The sequence below is a fragment of the Podarcis raffonei genome, chromosome Z, assembly GCF_027172205.1.
Source record: "Podarcis raffonei isolate rPodRaf1 chromosome Z, rPodRaf1.pri, whole genome shotgun sequence".
In the NCBI taxonomy this organism is placed as follows: Eukaryota; Metazoa; Chordata; class Lepidosauria; order Squamata; family Lacertidae; genus Podarcis; species Podarcis raffonei.
Genome location: NC_070621.1, coordinates 35,705,699 through 35,732,094, shown reverse-complemented (window position 1 = coordinate 35,732,094; position 26,396 = coordinate 35,705,699). Strand labels below are relative to the sequence as shown.

Sequence of the window (26,396 nt, the reverse complement as noted above, 5' to 3'; positions counted from 1 at the left end):
GCTCCTATCAAAATGTGCCACAAACACCTGCTGTCTATATCACTCATGATATATTTGCCACAGGTAACGTCCATTATAATGAATACTTAATAAGTGTTATTAAAGTATGCTAAAGAGCACATCCATTATAATGGATATTACAAATTATTGTATTCTTTGAAGAAATAGACTATCACTGTAATTTTGCATTTTATGTGCATGGAGAACAAGGGTGGAAAGCATTTCCTGTAGAGCTTCAATATTACCCATCTCTCACATAACTGGGTTGTATCCAGTTAATTCATTTTAAGCAAAACTTTGTCCCATGCTTCCTGTAATACCATCCAGTAGGAGACGTAGTGGCTGTTGAATATGCAAGCTTGCATGCAGTACTTGCACAGAGAAGAAATGTACTAAACCATTTTACTGACAATTCTGTGCTGCTTAACGTTCCCTTCAGCTAATGCTTGTAAAAGATCTTGAAGCAATATAACAGCTAACTTGTTTGTCTGATGAATCCTAAAAAAGAGACTGTACTTAAACCTAGAGTGACTTTTAAGATGTTTTGATCCAAGCCTCTCATGAACATAATTAAGTAATCCATGGCTCTGCCATTTTGGATATATCCAGTTCAGCTGTCCTCTGGTTTGCAGTTGAGAACTGGATATTACCTGAAGACTTTGAATGCTTACCTATATAGATAGAACTGTATACATTACAAATCTGTGAACACAAGCATAGAGTTTAGTTTTGGAAATTCATCCTTACATGGTGATTTCTAGCATTAAAGGCTGGGGGGGGGGAAATACGGTTCAAAAAGGATGGGTAACATCTTCTGAAATCCCAGTCAGATCCAGATTTTCCTGATTGGTAGCAAAATACTTTTATACAAAATGAGCATATTTTCTCAACTTGTCTGACTTATACAGATTTAGATTTCACTTTTACTTAAACCAAATTCTGCGCTATTTTGAGCTATCTTGGTTGAGAATTTTGAGACTCAGAACTTAAAAGACTACACATTGCCCTGTTTCTAGGCAAGTGCTGCTATGCACCACATTATTTGGACTAAAATTGCATCTGATTTAAATAGACAAATTGTACATTATATTCTGTGCAGAAATATTGTATTTTAAAGGGGAGTACACCCCATGATTAGGCAAAACAAAGCTCTGAAGTACAGTCTCAGAATTGTAGCTGTATGGCTTAATTTTCTTCAGCATGATTATTAATTTTAGCATGCAAAGTGGAAGTAAATGATTTTCTCTTATATGTTACCCCTAATAGAAAGTATTTGTGTTCTTTCTGCAGCGGGACAGAATAACCAGTTTTAGGAAATCGGGCGTCAAAAAGGAGAAACTTCTCATTCAGCACCCCATTGACTCACAGGCTTCTATAAATGAATTGCCAGTGGCTCAGCCACTATTTGATGAACGTTCAATGAATTTATCAGAAAAAGAAGTTATGGATTTGTTTGAAAAAATGATGGTAAGCTTTTTGCTTGACAAGCATGTGTTTGTATTGTGAACAATACATAAAATTAGACTTCTGTGTTATCAGTTGTCGTAACTCTGTTATTGAGCTTCTGAGCAAAACGGTTAATCCTTGCTCCAAGACCAATGCAGACACTAATTAAATAGTGAATGAGAAGGAGATAGATTAGTGTGTGAATATTCCAACATACATTTTAATTTGATTGTCTTGGATAGAGGACTGGAAGGCACGTTTCAGTTGCCATGGGGATGTTACCCCCAATTTTTTTTTTTTTTTTTTTTGAGATAAATCAGTGGCCAGGAGTTGTAGTGTGGTGGAGATGCCTGAACAGTATATGCAGATTATGGTTCGGAAAGCTATTGTCATCATAGAGAGGCAATTCTCAGTGTCTTTCTCAAGATCATTGCTTGCTTCCTTACCTGGAATGTTATCATGGAAAGATGTTTGTATCTGGCTTCGTTTACATGAAACATTCTAAAATAGTTAAAATAAGCTGTGTTTTAATGTGAATGTGCTGATGCACACTGATGAAACCATGGGACCTTCTCTGCTCCTGATATTTTGTTGCCAGGGAGGAATTAAGGTTGTTACTGCATTTGAACCTGGGCTTGTGGTTTCTTTTTTCTCCACACAAGTGGTAAGTCAATTTTTTAAAAATTGCTTATTACTTGTGGTCTTTTTGAGAAACTAAATATAAGTTTGGGTTTCCACATAACAAACCAGACTCTAACCTGTTTCCTCATAGGTGCACCAAGAGAGGAGTGTAATGGCCAAAATTCCAGCTGTGTGCACCAGGGCACTGCATGCTCACATTAAAACATAGTTTATTTTGTTTTACTAAGATGTGAGTGAAGAGTTATACCCCAAATTATTACTTGGGCAGTTAACTGCACTACTGGACTTGTTGCATTCTGTTGCTTAGCATTGAGCATGTGTGTATATGAGCATGCTGGAAATTGTGCATTAATGTTGTTCATATAAACAGATAGCTTAGGCTGATGATGTGAAATAGCCTGTCTAGAGTAAACCAGTCATCCCTCCTTTCTCTTTAAACATAGAGCAATTCTTAGCATCTGTACTCATGAAGATTAACTGAAACTATGAAATATTAATCCAATCCTGGCAATGTTATGATTATTTACTTACAGGAAGACATGAACCTGAATGAAGAACGAAAAGCTCCTTTACGGAATAAGGACTTGACCACAAAACGTGAGATGGTTGTCCAGTACATTTCTGCAACTGCCAAATCTGTAAGTAGGAAGTCTCCCACCCTCAAAGATAGGTCAGACTAATACTCTTAACATCATCTGCAGTTTCAACTCAAATCTTCAGATTTCTGCTTCAGTTTATCCTTCCTAGAGTGCTTACAAAGCTTTCTTCATAAAATCCTTTAAAATGCCTTCAACGATGGATAAAAGCCTTAATTAGAATGTATTACATATTTCACAACTGCTTGGTAATCTAAAACATGATGCTGTCTTTACTGTAAACCATTAAGTATCCTAAATCCACTGCTCCAGAATAATCATTAGGACTTTTCTCAGTATCTCTTACACAGTAAATGCCACAAATGTGGGAGATGCTGATAGTAATTTGAAAACAAGGTGTAAAAGTATCCTAGTTTCAAACCATGTTCTTTGGTACTGGCTGACTGTCCTAGTTTCTGTAGTTTCTGGCTTTCAAATTGATTCATTCAAAGGGCAGTCCCATATACAGCCTATTAGGACAGCTTCACTAAATTATTTGATGTAGCAAGGAACTACTGTGAAAAATGACTTTTGCTTGCATTTTTATTGTTGTTGTTACTATTAATTAAATTTATATACCACCCTTTATCCAAGAATCACAGAGCAGTTTACAGTATAAAAGCACAAATAACATAACAAACAACACAATAACTACCTCCCTGCACTCATATACATACATAAAGGGTTCTTTGAAACCTAACCAGTGATTCTAATTGTAGAAGTAGTGGGAAATAATAAACACCTGATGACAACGACGACGATGATAATAATAAAACATCACTTTAGTGACCTAGATTGAGGTTGTTGAATTCTAGTTTGCAGCTTTCCTTCCCGTGAAATAACCCGTTGCTTTTCATGGGACAATATGTACAGTTTGTTAGGTAATCTGCTCTTCTAGGCTTTGAAATGGGCACAGTGTCACATTCCAAGTCTGAAAGCGGGACAGTTTAAGTGTCTTCATAAGAATACCATATTTGTATGTTCAATGAAAGTTGACTTTCAATGAGCATACAAAGAACTCTTAATTTTTTTTAAGGTGAAGTCTTATGATGCTGAAGTTCTCCGTTAATGGACAAGTGAGGAAGCATTTCCCCCCACTAGGTATATTTCCCCGCTGATCGTTGTCTACCTCAGAGTTGGCGGAGCTACACTGGACCAGATTGTTTTCACACACCCACACCCATGGACCAAATATGACAGGCAGTTGAGGTCACATACCTGTTAATCACAATGACATTACCTAACCTAACTTTTTTTGCCCACACATTTTGTTGAGAAATCATGCAAAGTATCAGAGTTCTCTGCGGCAATCAGCTGAATGCTGTGCAAGACCCCACTGTAGAATGTTCTGCAAGGGAGTTTTCAGGACCCAACAAGCAGGAGATTGTTGGGTCATGTGAAGTCCTTTGTACAGATATTTGCAGGTGCCCTGAACAGCTTGTTGATTGGGCCTGCAAATCACTTTGGCTGATCCAGGTTTTTACCTGCTGAACACCTGATGTTGTTCATTTATCATTTTCACAGTATCCATTTAAAACATTTTTGAACATACATGCGACAGACACCTTTATCCTTAAATGTTACTTAGAAGTGAGTGAACAGAGATTGCTTTTGAGTAAAACTATTTAGGATTTTAGGTTTAATCCAATGTTAAAGAGATTTTATGCATGTCTTCATGCATGTCTCTTGATCATTTCCTCGCTTTCTTTTAACATTCACAATACAATACATACATACAATACATAGCAGTTGCCGAGAACCACCTGAAGTTAACGTCTAATCCATTTGTTCCTTCAGCTCTTGTGGCACTCCTTTACAAGCTGCTGAATGTCAACTTAAGTCACACATTGTAGCACTATCCAGACATACTAGCTGCATGCTTTCTAATTTGCCTGGGTATCCAAGGGCAGAAATATGTTTCCAAGTGATAAGTGAAATTTGCCACTAGCCTTATTTCAGTAGAATTACATGATGTGCACGGTTTTACTTTGAAATTCCAATGAATCTTTTCCCAGTTTTGTATTCAAGTTATTGTTTATAGTAAAGTGCTTTGGGAAACCCAAGCTTGCATATTCAGTACTATTTTTCAAATACCTAAAGGCAGAAATATAATCATTCTACATAACTAAATCAGAGTGCAAAATGCAGATAACAGTGCATGAATAATCATGTATTAAAATGAAGTAGTAAATGAGATTATATTTGTGTTTGCCCAATTTGTGTATAAATGTGGAGCAGAATGGAGAGAATTCCAAAGTTGAGGCAGTGTAACAGCACACACAATCAAACTTAAACTACACATGACTAAATTTATTTGAAATAACTTGTTTTATTTGTTGATCTCAGCTGTTATGAGTGAAAATACACATTGCAGCCACTTTGTTAATTGGACACACGGGCCTCATAGACATGTCTTTAAAAATCAGAGTTGAAGGCATTACATCTTACTCTATGTAATTCAGTCGTGCAATTCACAGCTTCATTAAAACAAAAATATAGGATAATAGACTGAAAATATTTTGCTTGAACTTCATCAGGATTTAAAAGTATTATTGATAAGAATAATGTGAAGGGTTTAAAGCTATTTTTTAGAATGTATTTGTATGGGGAAAGATCATCATCTTTAAATAATGATTAGAACTGTGTTCCTAACCTTGCATTAATATACTACTTTGTTGTAATATTTCATATAACCATTCAAGTTTATTTTTACATAGCAGTAAAATCCTAATTGGGGCATTATTTGCTTTGTGTTGACCAACATGAGAGTAAGGACTATGGGAATGGGACTTCACTAGGATCTAGAACTCTGAAAGGTTGGGGTTCCTGATCCAGAATAAACCTTTACATGTACAACTATATAATGCCCAATTTTTAGAGACACTTATACAGTGCATGAGAAGTGAGCTATACAGTGTAGCCTTACTTCTTGCTCTCACTGGTGAACATTGGAACTAATGATGTTGAGCAAGCTTAAGTGTGTATAAGCCAGTGAGGTATAATGGGTACACCAGGACTAGGGGGGCTTGATGAAAATCCTTCTTTGTTCACTTAAGTGGCATTAAAGTCTAACCTTTTTATGGTAAATCAACCATATTGTTTTTTCAGGATAATTTTAGTGAATCCAATTTATTTTACTTGTACCTGCTCTTTACCCTAAGGTCCCAGGGTAAAGGTAAAGGGACCCCTGACCATTAGGTCCAGTCATGGACGACTCTGGGGTTGCGGCGCTCATCTTGCTTTATTGGCCAAGGGAGCCGGTGTACAGCTTCCGGGTCATGTGGCCAGAATGACTAAGCCGCTTCTGGCGAACCAGAGCAGCGCACGGAAACGCCGTTTACCTTCCCGCCGGAGCGGTACCTATTTATCTACTTGCACTTTGATGTGCTTTCAAACTGCTAGGTGGGCAGGAGCAGGGACCAAGCAATGGGAGCTTACCCTGTCACGGGGATTCGAACCGCTGACCTTCTGATCGGCAAGCCCTAGGCTCTGTGGTTTAACCCACAGCGCCACCCGCGTCCCTTATTGGTAACCACCTGCAAATCACTGCTTTTGTCCCCACCCCCATATGCTCCAAAGCTTCTCTTACAATAGTCAGTTTGGGGTGGATGGCAGCTCAGTCATAGAGTCCAAATTCTGTGACCTCGTGATCTCCTTGGGAGCGAAGAAAAGATCCAAAGCAGCCATTATTACTAAGGAGGAATTAGTAGGAGGAATTGGTGGCAGTGGTGTGCTGGGCTAGGGGTAAGGACCCCTTACCTGCTCCACTGTGAATAATTGATTATCTACTGCTACTGTCTTCCGTGCTACAGTTTATTTCGCCTGTTCAACTGCAAATTTAACGGGTACCCGTGCTCTATGTTTGAGTGTAATTTAGTTGCTGAGTAACCAGTAACCTTACTACAAATGGATACTATTGCACTGACAATACAGTGGTACCTCGTGTTACGTACTTAATCTGTTGTGGAGGGCCGTTTGTAACCGGAAACTGCTCATAACATGAGACGACCTTCTGATCAGCAAGCCCTAGGCTCTGAGTAGGTCACAACAATTTAAGATACAACATTAAAACATTCTAAAACAAATTACAAGAATAGAGTGGGTCCTAAAAATATACGTCTTGGGTGTCAAAGGCCAGATTAGGATAAACATGTGGTAATTATGCATGGTTATGTATCTCAGGATCGTAAAGTTAATGTTGAACAGTGAATAATAAAGGTATACTTTTTCCAGAGGTTGTAGCATGGCTTTTTGTCCTGTATTAGTAAAGCAGCTTGGTGTGCCAACTTTAAGATTTATATATTTTTAATGTCCTGCCAGTTATGTCAAAACTTAGCATATGCTTCACATGGTTGAAATGTAAGTCTAATAAGTAACATTCTAATATGCAGCAGCTCTTCAGATGAGAGAAAAGAAAGCTGGAAGAAATCTGTACATTATCTGACTGGGGGGTGGGCAGGGGAGTGGGCAGAGGATGAATAACTACAACTGTTTCTTCAAGTGCGGTGCCTTGTACAATAACTTTAATGTCAACTTTGCTTTAGAAGGGAGAAAGCACACACCATTTTTTAGCAGTACACAAGAATAGTTAGTATACCAAACACATTTTTCAGAACTTGGTGCTAAACCAAACTCTGCCAGCCAACTCTAGGCCAAGAAAAGTGTAGCTAGAGGGGGCAATGTTTATATCAAAATCTCAGCTGCAAAGTTGTCCACAAACTGCATCTTACTGAGCAGAGTACTGTTTGAAAAACAAATGAATATGTGTCAGTGAGGTGCAGTAACTTGCCATTATTTTCCACTGTGACCTTGATCTTAAGGAATTCAAAAACATTTCTTTGATAGCCGGGACAGGTGTTGGTACCAGGGGTCCTTGGGCAGCTGTTGACACCCCATTTCTTACACTTGCCCCCTCTCTATCCATGCTGGGTGATTGGATCTGTGAACCACTCACCATTTTAATTATTTACAATTATGTTTACATACTTGGTGTTGTGGAAATTAAAATAGCCACCCCCGCCCCACCCCGTGTTGCTACATACTTAAAAAACTTGGGGTGGAAGTGCAATTTGCATATACTAATTTATATGCCTTTGGGAAACAAATGTGGCTAGCAAGGGGTCTCACCAGAACTTAGCTTTGCATTGCACCCAAATGACATATATGCAGAGTTGAAACAAAACATCTCAAAACATGAGGGGAAGGTGCAAGAGATATGTAGCCCACTCTCAAAGACCTGTCATCCCACTGCCCATCAACCTCTACAATCCCAGTTGGGTAACCCAGCTGTCAGGCACAGATTACTGTTAACTGTGACCCTTAAACTTGGAGCCAGCCTTATATGAAGCATGTTGTCATTCTTCTCTTACTGATAACACTTATCTGACTTTGACAGTTTGCATGATTTTATTTTTAAAAGTATGCTGATCAATCTGTTATCTCCCTTACCTGTCTCTGTTATGTGCCAATTCAGTACAGTGGTACCTCGGGTTACAAACGCTTCGGGTTGCAAACACTTCTGTTTACAAACTCCACTAACCCGGAAGTAGTACCTCGGGTTGAGAACTTTGCCCCAGGATAAGAACGGAAACCGTGTGCCGGTGGTGCGGCGGCAGTGGGACGCCCCATTAGTGAAAGTGCCGCCTCAGGTTAAGGATGGTTCTGGGTTAAGAACAGACCTCCAGAATGAATTAAGTTCATAACCCGAGGTACCACTGTACTCCAATTCATACATTTCAAAATACCCAAATAGAGCAGTCCTATTGCTACAATTATATGCAGAAAATATTATTTGAATTATGGGTGTGTGGGTGAGTGTCCATGCTGGTATCTGATTCCCAAAATTACTGGCCTGCTACCACAATTTGGGATACAGGAAGTGGAGAAATTATAATTTATTTTTCAGATAAATTTTACCCACTGTGCACCATAAGGTTTCTAGGTGTGTTTTCAGAATATAACTCAATATTTAAATCAGTTAAAATACTAGAGTGGGTGCTTGAGAACTGGGCATTGCTTTAGACATACTGATTTTGACACTGCTTCTATTACCTGACTATGGCTCATTCTTAGGAAATGAAAGGCATTAAAACATAGGGTGAGGTGGGAATCTGGTTTATATCAAGGGTTCAAGATAAAACTGGTGCCTTCTGCAAATCAAAAATATTACTTTACCCAGAAATGCTCTCTATGTAGTAATGTGACTTTGTGCTTTTCTGATGAGGCAGCAGGCAGGTCTACCACGAAGTTCTCAGTGTTGGTGCAATAGCAGTTGTCTGCATTGACTGTTGGAATGCCTAAGTACATAGCAAAATACTGTTCTATTATTATCCAGCAGTTGTGGCCAGCTGTGTTGCACTTTTATTTAATTTATTTACGGTATTTATACACGGCTTTTCAGGTGGTCTTCACAAAACAGTTTACATAAGATTACAACAATTAGACCACTTCCTAAAATTTTTTTGCAGTGAGACAACTTACTTGTTTAGAAAAGCTGTTACTGACACACCCACACACCCACACCCACTTCGGGCAAGGCCATCCTGCAGACACACTTGTGGCAATTGGGGGTGGGACCACTTACAGGAGCCACTATGTTTCTATAATTGTTGTAGAACATACATCTGCATGTGCCATAAGAGCTGTATATAACTGCCTGCTAGATAATTATTAATTGACTGTCTAGTGCTAGTTTGTCCCAATTCAGGGTTGCATATTTTTCTTCAATCAATCCCATGTCCTTGGACATCAGTGCAAAGGAGAGATGTAGGGCAATAACTTATCCCCTGTCACGAACCCTGATAGTTCTAAAAACAAATTCCCAGTTTGAGATGAGAAATACATAAGATTTCATGTTGGAAAAAACATTACTCCAATGCGTTACATTTAAGCACTTAAACATTCAGATGGGTTTCTTTAATTCAAGTGAAGTACTATCCAAATTAAAATGCTGGTATTACAGGCATCTCCTCAATACAGTATTTTTGTGGAAAATAATGAAAGTACTGCTGGAAATTAAGTTATTTGCTGCAGTATGCCACTTTTATAAAACGATACTCAAAAGAGTGTGCTTAATTTTGATGGCAGGTATTAAATGTGTGCCTAATAAATAAGCATTTCCAGTTCTTGTGTATGCATGAACTAATAAATAACATATCCCTAGCCAAATAAGCCCATTTCTTCATATTAAAACGTTCTGGAAGTATACAATTATAATTCAGTTTGTATTTTGTTTTTCAGCTTGTTGAAATGACTCTGTGAATATATTCTATGTTTTAACATTAAATATCATTAACAGTTACTAACTACTAAGCTCTTGGCTACTTGTGTGAAATGCTTCAGCTTACTAATTCTGCTTTTTTTATTTATCTCTTATTACTGCTCTCCGTTGATCACTGCATGCAGATTATCGGAAATAAAGTTCCGGTGAGTACCACTGTAGTCTGTCACCACTTGCAGATCCACAATACAACACTTGGGAAAATGTGCATATTGTTTGCAATTATTGTACTTGTATTGGCCTCTTGAATGTCTCTTTGATATGTATAATGCATTTCTGGCATGCAAATTTAGAACAATAAACTTACATTAAAATGCAACTTTTTATTCCAGATTTCCTAAACAGATCTGCTTTTTTAAAGTTCAGATGCAGCCTTAAGTAGCAAAATTAAAACTTCATTGTGGCAAGTGCAATAGTTTGAAAATGGTAATTTCTATTGTCAGACAGTAATGAATTACTTCTCATTGTGATATTTGGGTTGGGGGGTGATGTGGGCCTGAATATAGTATTCAGCATTTGCTGGGCTTGGTCACCATCTCCACCCCCTAGTATCCAGTGAAAATGGTTTTCTTGCTTCTTACTGCAGAGGGGGGGGGGAGTGCACACCTTTTGCATTTTTCTTACATATATATCCTAACTATCTTACATCATGAAAGCCAAGAACCGTGTGGTTCCAGATCAGAAGCCCTGGAGTGCAGCCTCTTCCTGCTGAAAGCAGAGATTGCCATCCATGCTGATCCAATCTGTACTGATTGCAAACCCTGCTGGTATTGGCTACAGGGATCTTCCTTTGCAGCCTGACTTGAGTTCAATCCAAGTTGCAAAGGAACATTTTTCTTTGCATCAACAGTCTGAACTCAAGCTGAGTGGCAAAGAAAGGAAGGAAAAGAATTGAAAGCACACTTAAGAGTTTTTGTTTCTGAAGTTGGCTTACCTATCAAAGTGTCCTGCAGGGGGTTGGTTAGTTCAGAATCTGGCCTGCTGACCGGATCCTGTTCTTTCCCCCAACCAGGATAATATATATCACATTGCTGTTTAACAGGTTTTTAAGGCAATTATTCCATGACATTATCACAGCTGCCTTGGGGAAAGGAAAAAGAGAGCAAAGGAGCAAAGGAGGCAGCTAGTCAACATCAGTGCCTACTTCATCTGGACTCTCCTTTCCACCACCAGACCCCTGACCAACTGTTCATATTATAACATTCATATATTTTAGTGTTAAAATAGTAATCTGCTTTCCATGTCTTGGCAGAAAGGTGGTATATATACTTAAGAAATAAATAAACATTAGGACTTAAATGTAAAAATACTTATTGTTTAAATCTTAGTAGTAATGTCTGTTAAAGCTAGTTGTCTATAGAGCTTGCCGCTTATTGCCATTTCTTTCCTTGATATACATCCTTGGTCTAGGGTGGATTTTGGTGAAAAGTGAACACAAACAGCCCAATGCAGAAGACAATAGAACTACTGGTAGTGGAGGTAGCCATTTGAAACTAGAGCCCCATACCAGCAGAACTGTTGTAATCCTTCACTGGGAGCAGATTTGACAGTTCCTTATATATTCAGACATAGTGCAAAATTGAGTTATAATTTCAGTGAGAGATTTAACATAATAAAACATGAAAGTAGAACAATGAATTTCCTCAGAATGTGTTTCCAGAACACACTTCAGAAATGAAGCTGGTTTAAATGCAAACCAGGCACAAAGTGCTGCAGTTGAAACATTTTTCTTTGCTTTTGTGCAATTTGTTGCCTCTCAAAGTAAATGAAGCCTGCTTTTTTTAAAAAAGAGAGCAGGAAATAAAGGTTTGAAGCAGTGTTCAGTTCTTGTGTGCTGAAAACAGGCTGAGATTTTTCTTTAGCTTCATATAGAATAGAATTGTTTTGGTTCTTAGGAACTTAAACTAGTCAAAAATGTTAGTGTTTCAGCTATTGCAATGTTAACACATACGCTCCTGTAGGCAGTAAAGTGACATACTGTAGATGAAGATTGAAGTATGTTTTAATAATTTGTATTGCAGGTTATACATTTTCATTGTAACAAAGATATATCAGTGGAACTGTCTTGAAAAATTTCAAAGCGGTTGCTTTGTTCCTCTGTTTGTATTATACTAGTCTTCAAAAATGAATAACTTAAATACTGAGCCATAATATACTCAAATTATTTCACATTAATATAAATATTCTTCTTGCTCTATAAAAAGAGTTTCTGTCCATTTTATAGTTCATTACAGATAAGCAACTAAAAGAATTGACTGTTGAATCACCTTTCATGTTCTCCATCACAGAATATTGTATTAAAGGAAACAGAACCAAGCTTTAGCACTTTAAATTAGCATGTCTATAGCAAAAGAAGATGAACAGAGTAATGCTGATAGGTTGCTGCAAGCAAAAAGAAATTGAGAGACAATAATCCTGTTAAGAATTAACCACTATGAACTGTGGTTAGGAATATTCAGGTGAAAGGCTTTGAAAATGGAGTTTGAAAGCCATCTCTCAAAAATAGCAGTTTTAAGAGAATTCAGATAGAAGATACTGTAGAATAGAGCTTTCCAAACTGTGCGCAGGACATGTTAGTGTGTTGGCTGCAGTGTGTAGGTGTGTTGTGTGAACATTTCCTGCACTCCTCCCAGGGCTGGAAAGGTGTTAGTCTAGCCTCTGGTTGGCTAGTAAAACTGAATTACCGTGTCAATAAATCATGCATGTCTAAAAAGTGTGTCACCAGCATGAAACGTTTGGAAAGCTCTGCCATAGAATTATCACTGCATACTTTAGCTAGTGCCGTAGCTGTAGTTATTGGGAGGGTGGTATTTGCTTATGGAGGATCCTTTCCTGATGCCCTGTTTCATACAAACATGCATGCATGACTTCGGATAGTGGGTTTTCAGAAACTGCCATGTTACATCATCTTAGTTAATTTACATATTTCAAAATATTGGTTAAATTTAATCTGAGGGTAGGTGGAAGAGTGGAATTCTAGTTCTGAAATGAAATCCTCTTCCAGTTTTTGATTTTGCCAAAAGGTTTAGATTTGAAATACTTGAGAGTGCTTAAATCCCAAATAAATCCAAGAAATCACCAGATACATAAAATAATTCTTTACTTCCATGAATTATTTTATGTATTTGGTGATTTCTTAAATAAACTGTTTCCAGAGTTTATTTAATCATTTTAAAGGGCACATTTCATTAAACTGTAGCATAGATTTTTCTGGTACTAAAAGCTTTATATAAAAATTGTCATGGTTGCCACTGTTGGGTAGTATCTGGCATTACTCCCTAAATACGTTTGAGTAAGAGTAATGTGTTACTTGTAACAACAGTACCTCTTGTCATACATAGTCTATGTAGATATTCTTCTAGACCTACAGGATGTGATGATGCCAGCTCTTATAAGGAAGTTTTCATATTATTGTGTATTTGAATTATGGATTGATTTTGTAGTTGTAAATTGCTCAGAACCCATTTTGTTATATATGTGATATGTAAATTAATAAATATTAAGGTACGCAATCAGTGTTAGGCTCAAAATGGACCTATTTCAGACTTACAGTGGTTTGAATTGGGCTTCAGCCATTGCTTAATTAGCTAAATCTGGCTATTTTGTAAGTTTGACAATGTTGATGGCATTGCTGGGAGCTGTATAAATGAAAAATACCTTGATCAAGCATGTCAAACTGCTTAAAGAGACAGAAGAAGGATTAGTGTGCTTGATGTGGTCCCTGATATAATTAACTACCAAATACATAGAAATCCTGTTAGAGATGCTGTGGGTGAAAAGAAGTGTGAAAAATATCTGACCTGTCTTCATTAAATTCAGGCAGAGACCATATAGAGCTAAGGAGCTTTAGGAACTGCCTATTAATAATAACCAGTCTTCTGAGATAAGCCAAGTTCCTGTGACTTACCAAAACCACAGTGATAATTCATTCTCTTTTGATAAAGAGATGTTTGCTCATTCTTCAAGATTTTGAGCATCATAGCCTTAAAGACTGATTAGCTGATACTTCAGTGCCAGAATACGTATTTTAGCTGATATTTTTCAGCAGTAGTACCACCTAAATAGATAGATGGAATCTGTCAAGAGCTCTATATTATAGTTTTATTGTACAGCGAATGAGGCATGCACTCTTGCTGTATTTGAAACCAGATAAAAGAACTTTGAATTAGAGGGCAATAATTAAATTGTGCAGAAACATTTTTCTTAAATCACTAATTTTACTATCGCAAATCTGAGTCCCTCCCATTTGTTCATCTTTCATTGTCCTTTATTTTGGAAGAATAATAAAGAGGAAAATTAAGTCCCAAATGAGTCCATCATATTGATGCATTGCACAATTAACACAGATAAGGTAAGAGAATCATAGCTACAAATAGGGAGTGTTTAAAGAATGGTGACTTCAGAGGAGTGATTCCTGATTTGCACCAGGATTGCTGCTGTAACTTGAAAAAAGATGCTGCCACGTTGGATTCTTTCACTACATGATGCCAGTATGCCTTTGATTTGTCACCACAAATTCTAGGTCAGGAGAATTGCCTTACCAGAGTAAGGACAAACAGGAATTCCTTGATGTAGCCCACACTGTTTGGGGGCATTTTAAATCTCCATTATCCAGGAAGAATGGTCCATCCCTAAAATCTTGTTGATTAATGAAAACGAAAAGTGGTGGTGGTGGTGGTGGGAAACCATACCATTTTCACCATCTTGGAATTACAGAGTAAATTGCCAGAAAAATGCAGTTGAATGATAAGACTTAAAATTTTTTATAGTGATTTAATGTTTCTGGGCCAGAACCCACTACACACGTGTGTGTGTAAATTTGGAGTTTAATTGTAATGGACTGTAAAAGTACAGTCTGTGATAAATGAATTAGAATTTAAAAGTAAACAAAGTTACCCTGCAGAACAGCATTGATTGGTGAGTCATCTTCACATAAGAATAAACTTAGCATTGCTGAATAATTTAATACCTTTAGGTGGAATAGGAAGACTCTGAAGGCAGGAAATGAGAACCTGTGGTCATTCTAGATGTTGTTACTCTCTGATTCCCAGCAGCCCCAATCATCATTGCTAATGGTCAGGAATGATGGGAGTCCTAGTCCCACAGGTTCCCCAACACAACCTTGTTGTTGTTGTTTAGTCGTTTAGTCGTGTCCGACTCTTCGTGACCCCATGGACCAGAGCACGCCAGGCACCTCTGTCCTCCACTACCTCCCGCAGTTTGGTCAGACTCATGTTTGTGGCTTCGAGAACACTATCCAACCATCTCATCCTCTGTCGCCCCCTTCTCCTTGTGCCCTCCATCTTTCCCAGCATCAGTGTCTTCTCCAGGGAGTCTTCTCTTCTCATGAGGTGGCCAAAGTACTGGAGCCTCAGCTTCACGATCTGTCCTTCCAGTGAGCACTCAGGGCTGATTTCATTAAGAATGGATGCGTTTGATCTTCTTGCAGTCCATGGGACTCTCAAGAGTCTTCTCCAGCACCATAATTCAAAAGCATCAATTCTTCGGCGATCAGCCTTCTTTATGGTCCAGCTCTCACTTCCATACATCACTACTGGGAAAACCATGGCTTTAACTATACGGACCTTTGTTGGCAAGGTGACGTCTCTACTTCTCAAGATGCTGTCTAGGCCTGTCATTGCCCTTCTCCCAAGAAGCCGGCGTCTTTTAATTCTGTGGCTGCTGTCACCATCTGCAGTGATCATGGAGCCCAAGAAAGTAAAATCTCTCACTGCCTCCATTTCTTCCCCTTCTATTTGCCAGGAGGTGATGGGACCAGTGGCCATGATCTTCGTTTTTTTGATGTTGAGCCTCAGACCATATTTTGCGCTCTCCTCTTTCACCCTCATTAAAAGGTTCTTTAATTCCTCCTCACTTTCTGCCATCAAGGTTGTGTCATCTGCATATCTGAGGTTGTTGATATTTCTTCCGGCAATCTTAATTCCAGTTTGGGATTCATCCAGCCCAGCCTTTCGCATGATGTATTCTGCGTATAAATTAAATAAGCAGGGAGACAAAATACAGCCTTGTCGTACGCCTTTCCCAATTTTGAACCAATCAGTTGTTCCATATCCAGTTCTAACTGTAGCTTCTTGTCCCACATAGAGATTTCTCAGGAGACAGATGAGGTGATCAGGCACTCCCATTTCTTTAAGAACTTGCCATAGTTTGCTGTGGTCGACACAGTCAAAGGCTTTTGCATAGTCAATGAAGCAGAAGTAGATGTCTTTCTGGAACTCTCTAGCTTTCTCCATAATCCAGCGCATGTTTGCAATTTGGTCTCTGGTTCCTCTGCCTCTTCTAAATCCAGCTTGCACTTCTGGGAGTTCTCGATCCACATACTGTTTGAGCCTTCCTTGTAGAATTTTAAGCATAACCTTGCTAGCGTGTGAAATGAGTGCAATTGTGCGGTAGTTGGAGCATTCTTTGGCACTGCCCTTCTTTGGGATTGGGATGTAGACTGATCTTCTCCAATCTTCTGGCCACTGCTGAGTTTTCCAAATTTGCTGGCATATTGAGTGTAGCACCTTAACAGCATCATCTTTTAAAATTTTAAATAGTTCAGCTGGAATACCATCACTTCCACTGGCCTTGTTATTTGCAGTGCTTTCTAAGGCCCATTTGACTTCACTTTCCAGGATGTCTGGCTCAAGGTCAGCAACCACACTACCTGGGGTGTACGAGACATCCATATCTTTCTGGTATAATTCCTCTGTGTATTCTTGCCACCTCTTCTTGATGTCTTCTGCTTCTGTTAGGTCCTTACCACTTTTGTCCTTTATTATGGTAATCTTTGTACGAAATATTCCTTTCATATCTCCAATTTTCTTGAACAGATCTCTGGTTCTTCCTATTCTGTTGTTTTCCTCTATTTGTTTGCATTGCTCGTTTAAGAAGGCCTTCTTGTCTCTCCTTGCTATTCTTTGGAAATCTGCATTCAATTTCCTGTATCTTTCACTATCTCCCTCGCATTTTGCTTGCCTTCTCTCCTCCGCTATTTGTAAGGCCTCGTTGGACAGCCACTTTGCTTTCTTGCATTTCCTTTTCATTGGGATGGTTTTCGTTGCTGCCTCCTGTACAATGTTACGAGCCTCCATCCATAGTTCTTCAGGCACTCTGTCCACCAAATCTAAATCCTTAAACCTGTTCATCACTTCCACTGTGTATTCATAAGGGATTTGACTTAGATTGTATCTTACCGGCCCAGTGGTTTTTCCTACTTTCTTCAGTTTAAGCTTGAATTTTGCTATAAGAAGCTGATGATCTGAGCCACAGTCAGCTCCAGGTCTTGTTTTTGCTGACTGTATAGAGCTTCTCCATCTTTGGCTGCAGAGAATATAATCAATCTGATTTCGATACTGCCCATCTGGTGATGTCCATGTGTAGAGTCGTCTCTTGTGTTGTTGGAAAAGCGTGTTTGTGATGACCAGCTTGTTCTCTTGACAGAACTCTATTAGCCTTTGCACAACCTTAAGGATTGTTAAATGTAGCTGATGGATGAAGCCCTCTTCAAATCTGGAGAAAACAATAGTTTTAGGAAAGCTGAAGCTGGTATGGTACAGTTATTATGCATAGCACACGTATTCTCTTTCTTTATTTTTTCCTATCAGCTCTTCTCCAATAGATTTTCCAGGTTTTTGAATGTATTCAGAATGTATAAAATCTGTTTGCCCATACTACAGTAGGGCAAAATAAATGGCAATGTTAGCATAATAGTAAACTTAATAAGTTTTCAGCTTTTTAATGATAGAAATTTAGGTGGGTGGGTATAGGAGTGGACATTTAGTGAACAGGCCTCCCATCTGGACATAATTTTAGCACAAGGGTGGCTAATCTGTGACCTGCATTTGGCCCACCAAGCCATAGGAAAGGACAGAACAGGCCCTGCAGCTGTATTTCCCAATCTGATAAGGAGATAAAGCTTTCTACCTACTCTTTTAGGGAGCCTCCCTAAAGAGCAGACAGAATGGTCTTTCCTCCTCTGAACTTTGAACTAGGCAATTCTATGCTAAGACTGGAAACAAAGTTTTTCTGTTTGTTTGTTTTTTAAGACTAAAATGTATCATTTCTACCCCTGAGCTAACAGCATGGGGTGGGAAGAAATGCTGCCTTTTATTTTTCATGGAACATAAGTGTAAAGCCATCTCAGTGGCTGCAGTGGAGAGGTCTGGAAATGCTGATAGTATGTGTGTGTGCATGTATGTGAGAGATCTGTGTTCCTGCACGTGCAGTTTGCATGCAAATGCATACCTAGGCTTCCTTGTGCTCTCAGCAAGAGCCGTATCGGCACTCCCCTGCCCGCCTCTTATGCCCTTAGCTAGGAGATGTAGCCAAATCACCGCTGTCCCTTGTGCCCTTAGCACTCTCCAGCTCTCTGTCTTTCTTCCCTCCGTGCCCTGCTGGGCACTCTGCTCACGTTTCTAATAATGCTGCTGGCTGACTGGGGAGGGGGCCCTGCAGGGCTGTTGTAATGACCCGCACCAGTGGCTGAATTTTACTGCCAAGACACCCAGAGGAGCCTGCATACTTTGCCCAGCTGTCCAGAGCAGCAGAGGAATGGCCCGGGGAGCAATACTCATACTCTCAATACTCTCATACCCATCTGAGGCAAAGTGGAGAGGTTTGATTTTTGTACCTCTCTGGACTGCATCTTTGACAGGCCAGCCTAAGTATGCCCCTGTGTACAAGCAAATATTGGTCACACACACCACAAGCCATCAGTGTTGTCCTTGTACCAAAAAAGGTTAGCCATCTCAATTTTAAAAGTTATTGTGTAATGTACTGATAATCTTTTGGAGAGTTCCTCTTCTAACCAGTACCCCTATCCTTGAGTGTCTTGTGGGCAAATGCAGATATTATAAGTAGGTATAAATTATTGTTTTTCTACCTACCATATAGCAAAGCAATAGGGTGTTGATGCTATCAAGTGATATTGGTCTAATGAGCTTAGAGATCTGTTCTGATCTCAACTGTTGAATCTCTAGCCTCATTAACCTTTCAAGACTGACTGTTCATTAGTAGCTTGACCAAGCAACCAGGCACTTAAGGATTGAAATTTTACTGCCTTTGTATCTAAAATCAAGCCATACAGTGAAGGGAAAAAGTATTTGATCCCCTGCTAAATTTGCCCATTTGCCGTCTGACGAAGAAATGACCAGTCCATAATTTTAATGGTAGGTTTATTACAGCTGTGTGAGAGAGGATAACAACAGGAACCCCCCCGAAACCCAGAGGACAAGGGGTTAAATACTCACTCCCACCCCCAGCACCATTTTGCCAGGACTGGTCCATGAGATTTTGTTTCCAGAGGCAAAGATGAACATGAAATATAGGGAGCTAGTTTATACCAACATGATTGGTCAATCTAACTAAGTTTTATCTACACCAACTGGCAGCTGCTCTCCAGAGTTTTGAGGTAGGGGTGTTTCCCAGCCTTACCTGAAGATGCTGAGGATTGAACTTGTGACCTTTTGCAAGCAAAGCAGGTTTCCCAACACTGAATATCACCCCCAGTACACCACACTACATTCCACATACAGAAGTTGGCAACTGAAACTTACTGTACTTCTGCATTAATCACACAGCTGGAGACAGCATTCAAACCTAGCAGGCATTTGGTGTGGCCATAGTTTCCTCATCCCTCTTCTACAGAAATCTTACACTAATCGCTTTCTCTAGAGTGGAGAATATGTGTAAGCGAGAATATTTGCTCCTCTCTGGAGAGAGCGTCTATAAAGCAATGCAAAAGCAAAATGCTTTATAAAGCACTTACAGTGCCCTGAGACAGGATCACTGACCTTTATTTGTAACAGGCAAAAAGTAGATCAAGAACACATAGTGCTTATTATTCTTCGCTTAGCAGAAATTAGAACATCTAAATTTGTATAGTATTTCTTTCTAAATCCCCAATAGGGATGGAGCCAGCTCTACTGAGGCACTATGGAATCTGCATAGACCTGAAAGAGCTGCTTCTCCCACCTTTTTGATGGGTTCTTTCCCTCTGACTGCTTTTCATTTGTTGTGGCTCCTTACTGCATTCTGCCCAGTGTCAGCCCAAAATAAAAACTTCATCTGAACTTGATACCCTTTTTTGTTTACTAATGTAATTGTGCATATGCAATGCATGATAAACACATGGGCATTAAAAGCCCATTACCATAAATAGCTGCTGTATAGAAAACCACTATTTAGAGGAAGCTGGTGATCCATAATGAACTCAAAAGTTAAAAGCCTCACGGGTTTAAGTGACCGATGTAGTACCTAAACAAAACAAGGTAAATTATAGAGCTATGTCTTGTTTTGCCAGAGGAGAAAGCAATTAACAGTAATCCAAACAGAGTAGAGAAGCCAATTTTCATTGCAGCATGCTTGAGGTTGTAATGAAGCTTTATTGATTACATAATGGGTATGGGTCATGAAAATGAAATTGTGGCAGAACAATTTAAGTTGATATCTGTCGTGGTAGAAGTTATGGGAAGCTACAAGTTATGGGAAGCATGTAAGGCATGTCTATATTTTATAACATCAGTATAAAAACTCATTTGCTGTCAAATTCCCAACATAGCTGGGAACTGTAGTTCTGTGTAAAAGATATCCAACAGTATTTGCTGTTCTTGAAAAAATATATTTCCTAGTGTTCTTTGGGGAAGCCATGGTAGTTAAAATAGTTTTGGACCATTGTGTAGAGATACTGTTAATCATGAATATGACAGTTTAACAAATCACATGTGGATTGAATATTTCACCTGTTAAAATAATAAGATTTCAAGAACTGAAGTCTACGTTATGAAATAGCTTATTCAGGCTGTAGAGGGTACCAGGAAGGCATACGTTTGTTTTGATGAGCTTGTTTTGTTTTGTTTACCTGTATGTTAGTTGCCTTTTCCATTTTGTGCTAGATAAATTGTTGTTATTTATAAATTATTGTTATTTATTAGTTGCTTTACTCATAAAGTTCAAAATGACTTACAGACAGAAGTAAGTCTGTAAATATCAAAACCAATCACAGTAAACACAAATATGTCTAAACAAAAGAGGACACGTTTAGCAACTCCTGCTCCAGCAAAAGAGGTCATACATACATAAAAACCCTCCACGTTAAAAGCCAAACTCCAGGCAGAAAAGAAAGTTTTTGGCTGAAATACAATAGATAAATTAATTTAATTAATTAATTATAATGAAGTTTTATTCTGTATATGAAGATTAAAAGAAACTGTTCTTTGAAGGGGAAAAATGGTTCTTTTATCTCCTTTCCATGTGCATAAAGCTTACCTACAAAAGTTTTTTTCCAAAATTTTATGAATTCTATTACTCAGTTTTATAATGCTTTGTAAAGTAAGGTTTGTGGGGGGGGGGGAGCAACTCTTACCAATGATGCAGGTTAGGTGGAGAGAGTGACTTTTTAATTATCTAGTCACATTTTAACTATGTTAATTAAAAAAATTATTTCAGGAGAGAGAAAGTCTCCAGCAGATATGCAAACTATAAATATGGGAGAAATGCAATAATGTTTACTGTATGAATTATGCAGTGTACGTTATATATATATATATATAGAGAGAGAGAGAGAGGGTGCGCAAAGTGGTTCAAAGTGTGAGATCTGAGGCAGATAAGATCCTCTGATCAAATTTTCCATTTGCCATAGTTTTTACTTAACTCCCTTAGAGGTTCTACTTAGACATCCCATGTATAGTATGAGAATAAGAATGCTGACCTACCTTACAAGGCTGTTGAAAATGCTAATTTCTGTGAAGTGCTTGAAATGCTTGACATTCTCTATATAAATGCTAAGTGCAACATTCACTAATATACACATTAACTCTCACTAATTTGTCAATGGTTATGGCTGTTTAAAATAGAAGAAGAGTACATTCTTGCTTCTGAAAACAAATTGAAAAATAATGTTCTTATAGCATAGTTCTGTGAATGTTTTCAGAGTGGCTTTCCTTTAATGAGAAGAAATGAAGCAGTCTAACACTTGAAATGAAATGGAAAGTAATTATGATGATGTTGACTCATTAGAAAGCACTAAACACTTCTTACCTGCTCATCCCTGGAAAGACATAGAGGCTGTATTTTGGGAGGAAACACAATTTTTGCCTAAATAAGCATAGATACACTCTTCTACTACCTGAATATGTGCCAAACTGCTGAGAATTAGAATATGAATAATTAGCCACAGTGGCTGTTCAGACATAACCCTAAAATGATTTAGTGAATGTTTATGTGAATGAGCCTGTATGAGCATTGGGTTTCTTTGCTTCCTTCTTCTCTTCCTTGCATGGCTTCTGCTTTTAAACTAGTCTTTGTTCTCTGTTATGTTGGTCCTCTGAACTGTTGTTGCTTCAAATAAGCGAGGATTAAATATAGATTGATCTGTGTTTGCATATGAAAGGTATTATATTCTGAACCAATGCTCCAGGCCCACAGTTCAGTTGTTGTTGGTGATATAAGATTAAACATTGTTGGTGTTTAGTCATGTCTGACTCTTCATGACCCCATGGACCAGAGCACGCCAGGCACTCCTGTCTTCCACTGCCTCCTGCAGTTTGGTCAGACTCATGTTTGTAGCTTCAAGAACACTGTCCAACCATCTCGTCTTCTGTCGTCCCCTTCTCCTTGTACCCTCAATCTTTCCCAACATCAGGGTCTTTTCCAGAGTCTTCTCTTCTCATGAGGTGGCCAAAGTATTGGAGCCTCAGCTTCAGGATCTGTCCTCCCAGTGAGCGCTCAGTGAGCTGATTTCCTTAAGAATGGAGAGGTTTGATCTTCTTGCAGTCCATGGGACTCTCAAGAGTCTCCTCCAGCACCATAATTCAAAAGCATCAATTCTTCGGCGATCAGCCTTCTTTATGGTCCAGCTCTCATTTCCATACATCACTACTGGGAAAACCATAGCTTTTACTATACTGACCTTTGTTGGCAAGGTGATGTCTCTACTTTTTAAGATGCTGTCTAGGTTTGTCATTGCTTTTCTCCCAAGAAGCAAGAGTCTTTTAATTTCGTGACTGCTGTCACCATCTGCAGTGATCATGGAGCCCAAGAAAGTAAAATCTCTCATTGCCTCCATTTCTTACCCTTCTATTTGCCAGGAGGTGATGGGACCAGTGGCCATGATCTTAGTTGTTTTTTTTGATGTTGAGCTTCAGACCATATTTTGCGCTCTCCTCTTTCACCCTCATTAAAAGGTTCTTTAATTCCTCCTCACTTTCTGCCTCATCTGCATATCTGAGGTTGTTGATATTTCTTCCGGCGATCTTAATTCCGGCTTGGGATCCATCCAGTCCAGCCTTTCACATGATGAATTCTTCATATAAGTTAAATAAGCAGGGAGACAATATACAGCTTTGTCGTACTCCTTTCTCAATTTTGAACCAATCAGTTGTTCCATACCCAGTTCTAACTGCAGCTTCTTTTGCCACATAGAGATTTCTCAGGAGATAGATGAGGTGATCAGACACTCCCATTTCATTAAGAACTTGCCACAGTTTGCTGTGGTTGACACAGTCAAAGGCTTTTGCGTAGTCAATAAAGCAGAAGTAGATGTTTTTCTGGAACTCTCTAGCTTTCTCCATAATCCAGCGCATGTTTGCAATTTCATCTCTGTTTCCTCTGCCCCTTTGAAATCCAGCTTGCACTTCTGGGAGTTCTCCGTCCATATACTGCTTAAGCCTGCCTTGTAGAATTTTAAGCGTTACTTTGATAGCGTGTGAAATGAGCCCAATTGTGCAGTAGTTGGAGCATTCTTTGACACTGCCCTTCTTTGGGATTGGGATGTACACTGATCTTCTCCAATCCTCTGGCCACTGCTGAGTTTTCCAAACTTGCTGGCATATTGAGTGTAGCACCTTAACACCATCATCTTTTAAAATGCTAAATAGTTCAGCTGGAATGTCATCACCTGCACTGGCCTTGTTATTGGCATAGTGATACTGAATTGACTTATGCATAGTCGGCTATTTTGAAAAGTTCCGTGTAAATATCCCATAGAGATCAGAATCATAATTGTCTGTCTAATTCTTTCCATGTGTTGTAATAAGGCTTTGGCATTACCACCTGCAGTATGTGATGATGGTCAAATTCTTAGATTAGATAAGTCTTATAGCCACTCCTGCAGGTTTGTGTATGTTGGAAAGCAGGTTTTAACTTGATATGATTTAAGCTAATGAATTCCAGATGACAGGTCCATATGGCTTATATAGTGACTGCCTTTTGAGGCTTCTGGTTTTTTGTAATCTATAAGTATGGAAAATTACCTTGTCTTTTTCAGTCTTTGACTAGTTTGCTCTTACATTTCTCTGCTGACTCTAGGAGTGCCTTTTTATTAGTTTAAAAACTTGTTCAGCAATGCTTGCAGCAGCATTTTTAGTACCTTGTCTGCTGCTTTCCATTTCTGGGAAACCTTTCTTGATTCTCCCCCTTTATACATTTTTAGCCTGGAAGCTCTGGGTGTCTCCTGTAGTGTGCTTCAAATCTTTCTTTTTATAAACCATTTTTGTGCTGCTTTCATATTGACCTTCACTCTTAAACTGCCTTCCAAGATGATGCTAGAATTATTACTTCAGTAATGCAAAGTGGCAGTGAAGAGAAACAGGAATTTTGTTATACAGACATATAATGGGGATAAAAAAGACAGTTATAGAGAAGTATGGAACGACTCACAGTACCTATACTTAGACACCACAAGCTACATTTCAGTATAAGCCTGTTACTGCTATTCAGATGTTTGCATTGAACATGTAGTTTGAATTTACTGTTCTGGAAGGTGGTAGAATGGGAAGTATTTAGGGGAGAGGCACTTCAAATCTCTAAATACAATCATTATTTAAATGTATTCACCTTTCAGATCCTCCACTTCAAGAGGAAAGCATTTGTTATGTTTGGGATGTTCAACCTTCGGTACAGCTTTCAGTGTCAGGAACAGAAGGGGAAAGAGTTGATGTATGCATGTGAGAGTGGGCCATAATAATTTAGTAGTCAGCAGTCTTTCGATTGCTGCATTGATATACCCTACTCTCTCTCACACATCTGCTCTTTCACCCTCTGTCCTTTACTTTATGAACTGTATCAAGAGATAGTACATTCTGATGTTAAGATCCATTTCCGTTATTCATGAATTTAAAACAAAACAAAGCCATACTTGCAGCTAAAGTCTTAAAAATAGGTGAATGAAGAGACACTAAATTCACAAACAGTGCTTGAACAGATTCTAGCTTTGTACTGTTGATGCTTTATGGCAGGATTAAAAAGAAAGCAAATATTCAAAGCTTCATTATATTATTGCTCACAGTATAAATATTTCTGTTTAAAATTGAAGCAAAATTGATGTGTGTTACTGATCAAGCTGATATTAATATCAGCGACTGTGCCACCTTGATTAACTTAAGATGGGTTTATTGAGTTCTGAATTCTAGACATTCATTTTTAGTGAATATTCAGCCAAGTTATAGTTGCCATAAAATAGAAAGGGGAGGGTAAGAAGTGTAAAAAACCCCAAAAACCTCCCTTAAGCAAAAAAAGTATCACATGTAAATTTGACAGATTTTTGTATGAATTGAGTTAGGAATTATTTAAGGGTATACACTGTTCAAGAGCTAAGACCACTTCCCTGTTGCATTGTGATGGTAACACAAAGTAGAATGCTGATTGCATTAACAAATGTGATAACCAGCTATGGTTGTTGATATCCATGACTTCTATGGACGTGTATTTAAGCATACACTTCCTTGTTTCTGTGGCCTGTGCTTCCTCCCACATATGCCCAAAACACATGTCCCATAGCAGGTATACTACAAAAAAGGCACTAAAGATTAGCCTAAAAATGGAAACCTTGTCATTTTGATATTGATATTAATTTTGTTAATTTGTTTTTGTTGAGTACAAGGGAAATTGAAGAAATGTGTAAGCTGTTATTTGTTTTGATCGGTAAAGAATTACAAATTAAACTTTATTTTGTTTTACAGGTTAGCATGAATTACACTGCGCAACAAAATTTGACAAAAGTCATGCCTCTATGATAAAAATAGCCATTTCCTATAGATTTTTAGGTGCTGAGCATGAATATGACAATGAAAATACAAAATTGACTACTTTTTCTTAGAGAGCTGCAATAGTTTATTATATAATCAAGAAATACGTATATATGACATGTATTGGTAAAAACCTTCTTCTACATCTCATGCCGCTTTGCTTGTTACTTGCATAGCTGCTCAGGATTGTCTCTGGCAAATATCCAGCAGTAGTCAGCCAACATGGAAATGGACTACTTTCACTGGTATCATTTCTCCATTGTTACAATTTCCGGATGAAAACTGTTCACCGTGCTTATCACTAACCATATTGCAGTTGATGGGGAATAAATCCAAGTAGGATTGGAGAAAGTGTATCTTTAAGGA

The 26,396-nt window shown here is 38.5% G+C and overlaps 1 protein-coding gene across 6 annotated transcripts in view; it reads left to right on the top strand.

The window, feature by feature from the left end:
• Positions 1–26,396, top strand: part of DIAPH2 (diaphanous related formin 2) — a 343,566-nt gene that overhangs the window by 19,642 nt on the left and 297,528 nt on the right. For 4 of the 6 annotated variants that reach the window (XM_053374498.1, XM_053374497.1, XM_053374493.1 and 1 more), the window contains 3 exons: positions 1,291–1,467; positions 2,622–2,726; positions 10,128–10,148. In XM_053374498.1, the coding sequence (XP_053230473.1) occupies positions 1,291–1,467; positions 2,622–2,726; positions 10,128–10,148 (303 nt within the window). The remainder of the gene's footprint in view (positions 1–1,290; positions 1,468–2,621; positions 2,727–10,127; positions 10,149–26,396) is intronic. The other 2 variants (XM_053374496.1, XM_053374494.1) reach the window with 1 other exon arrangement.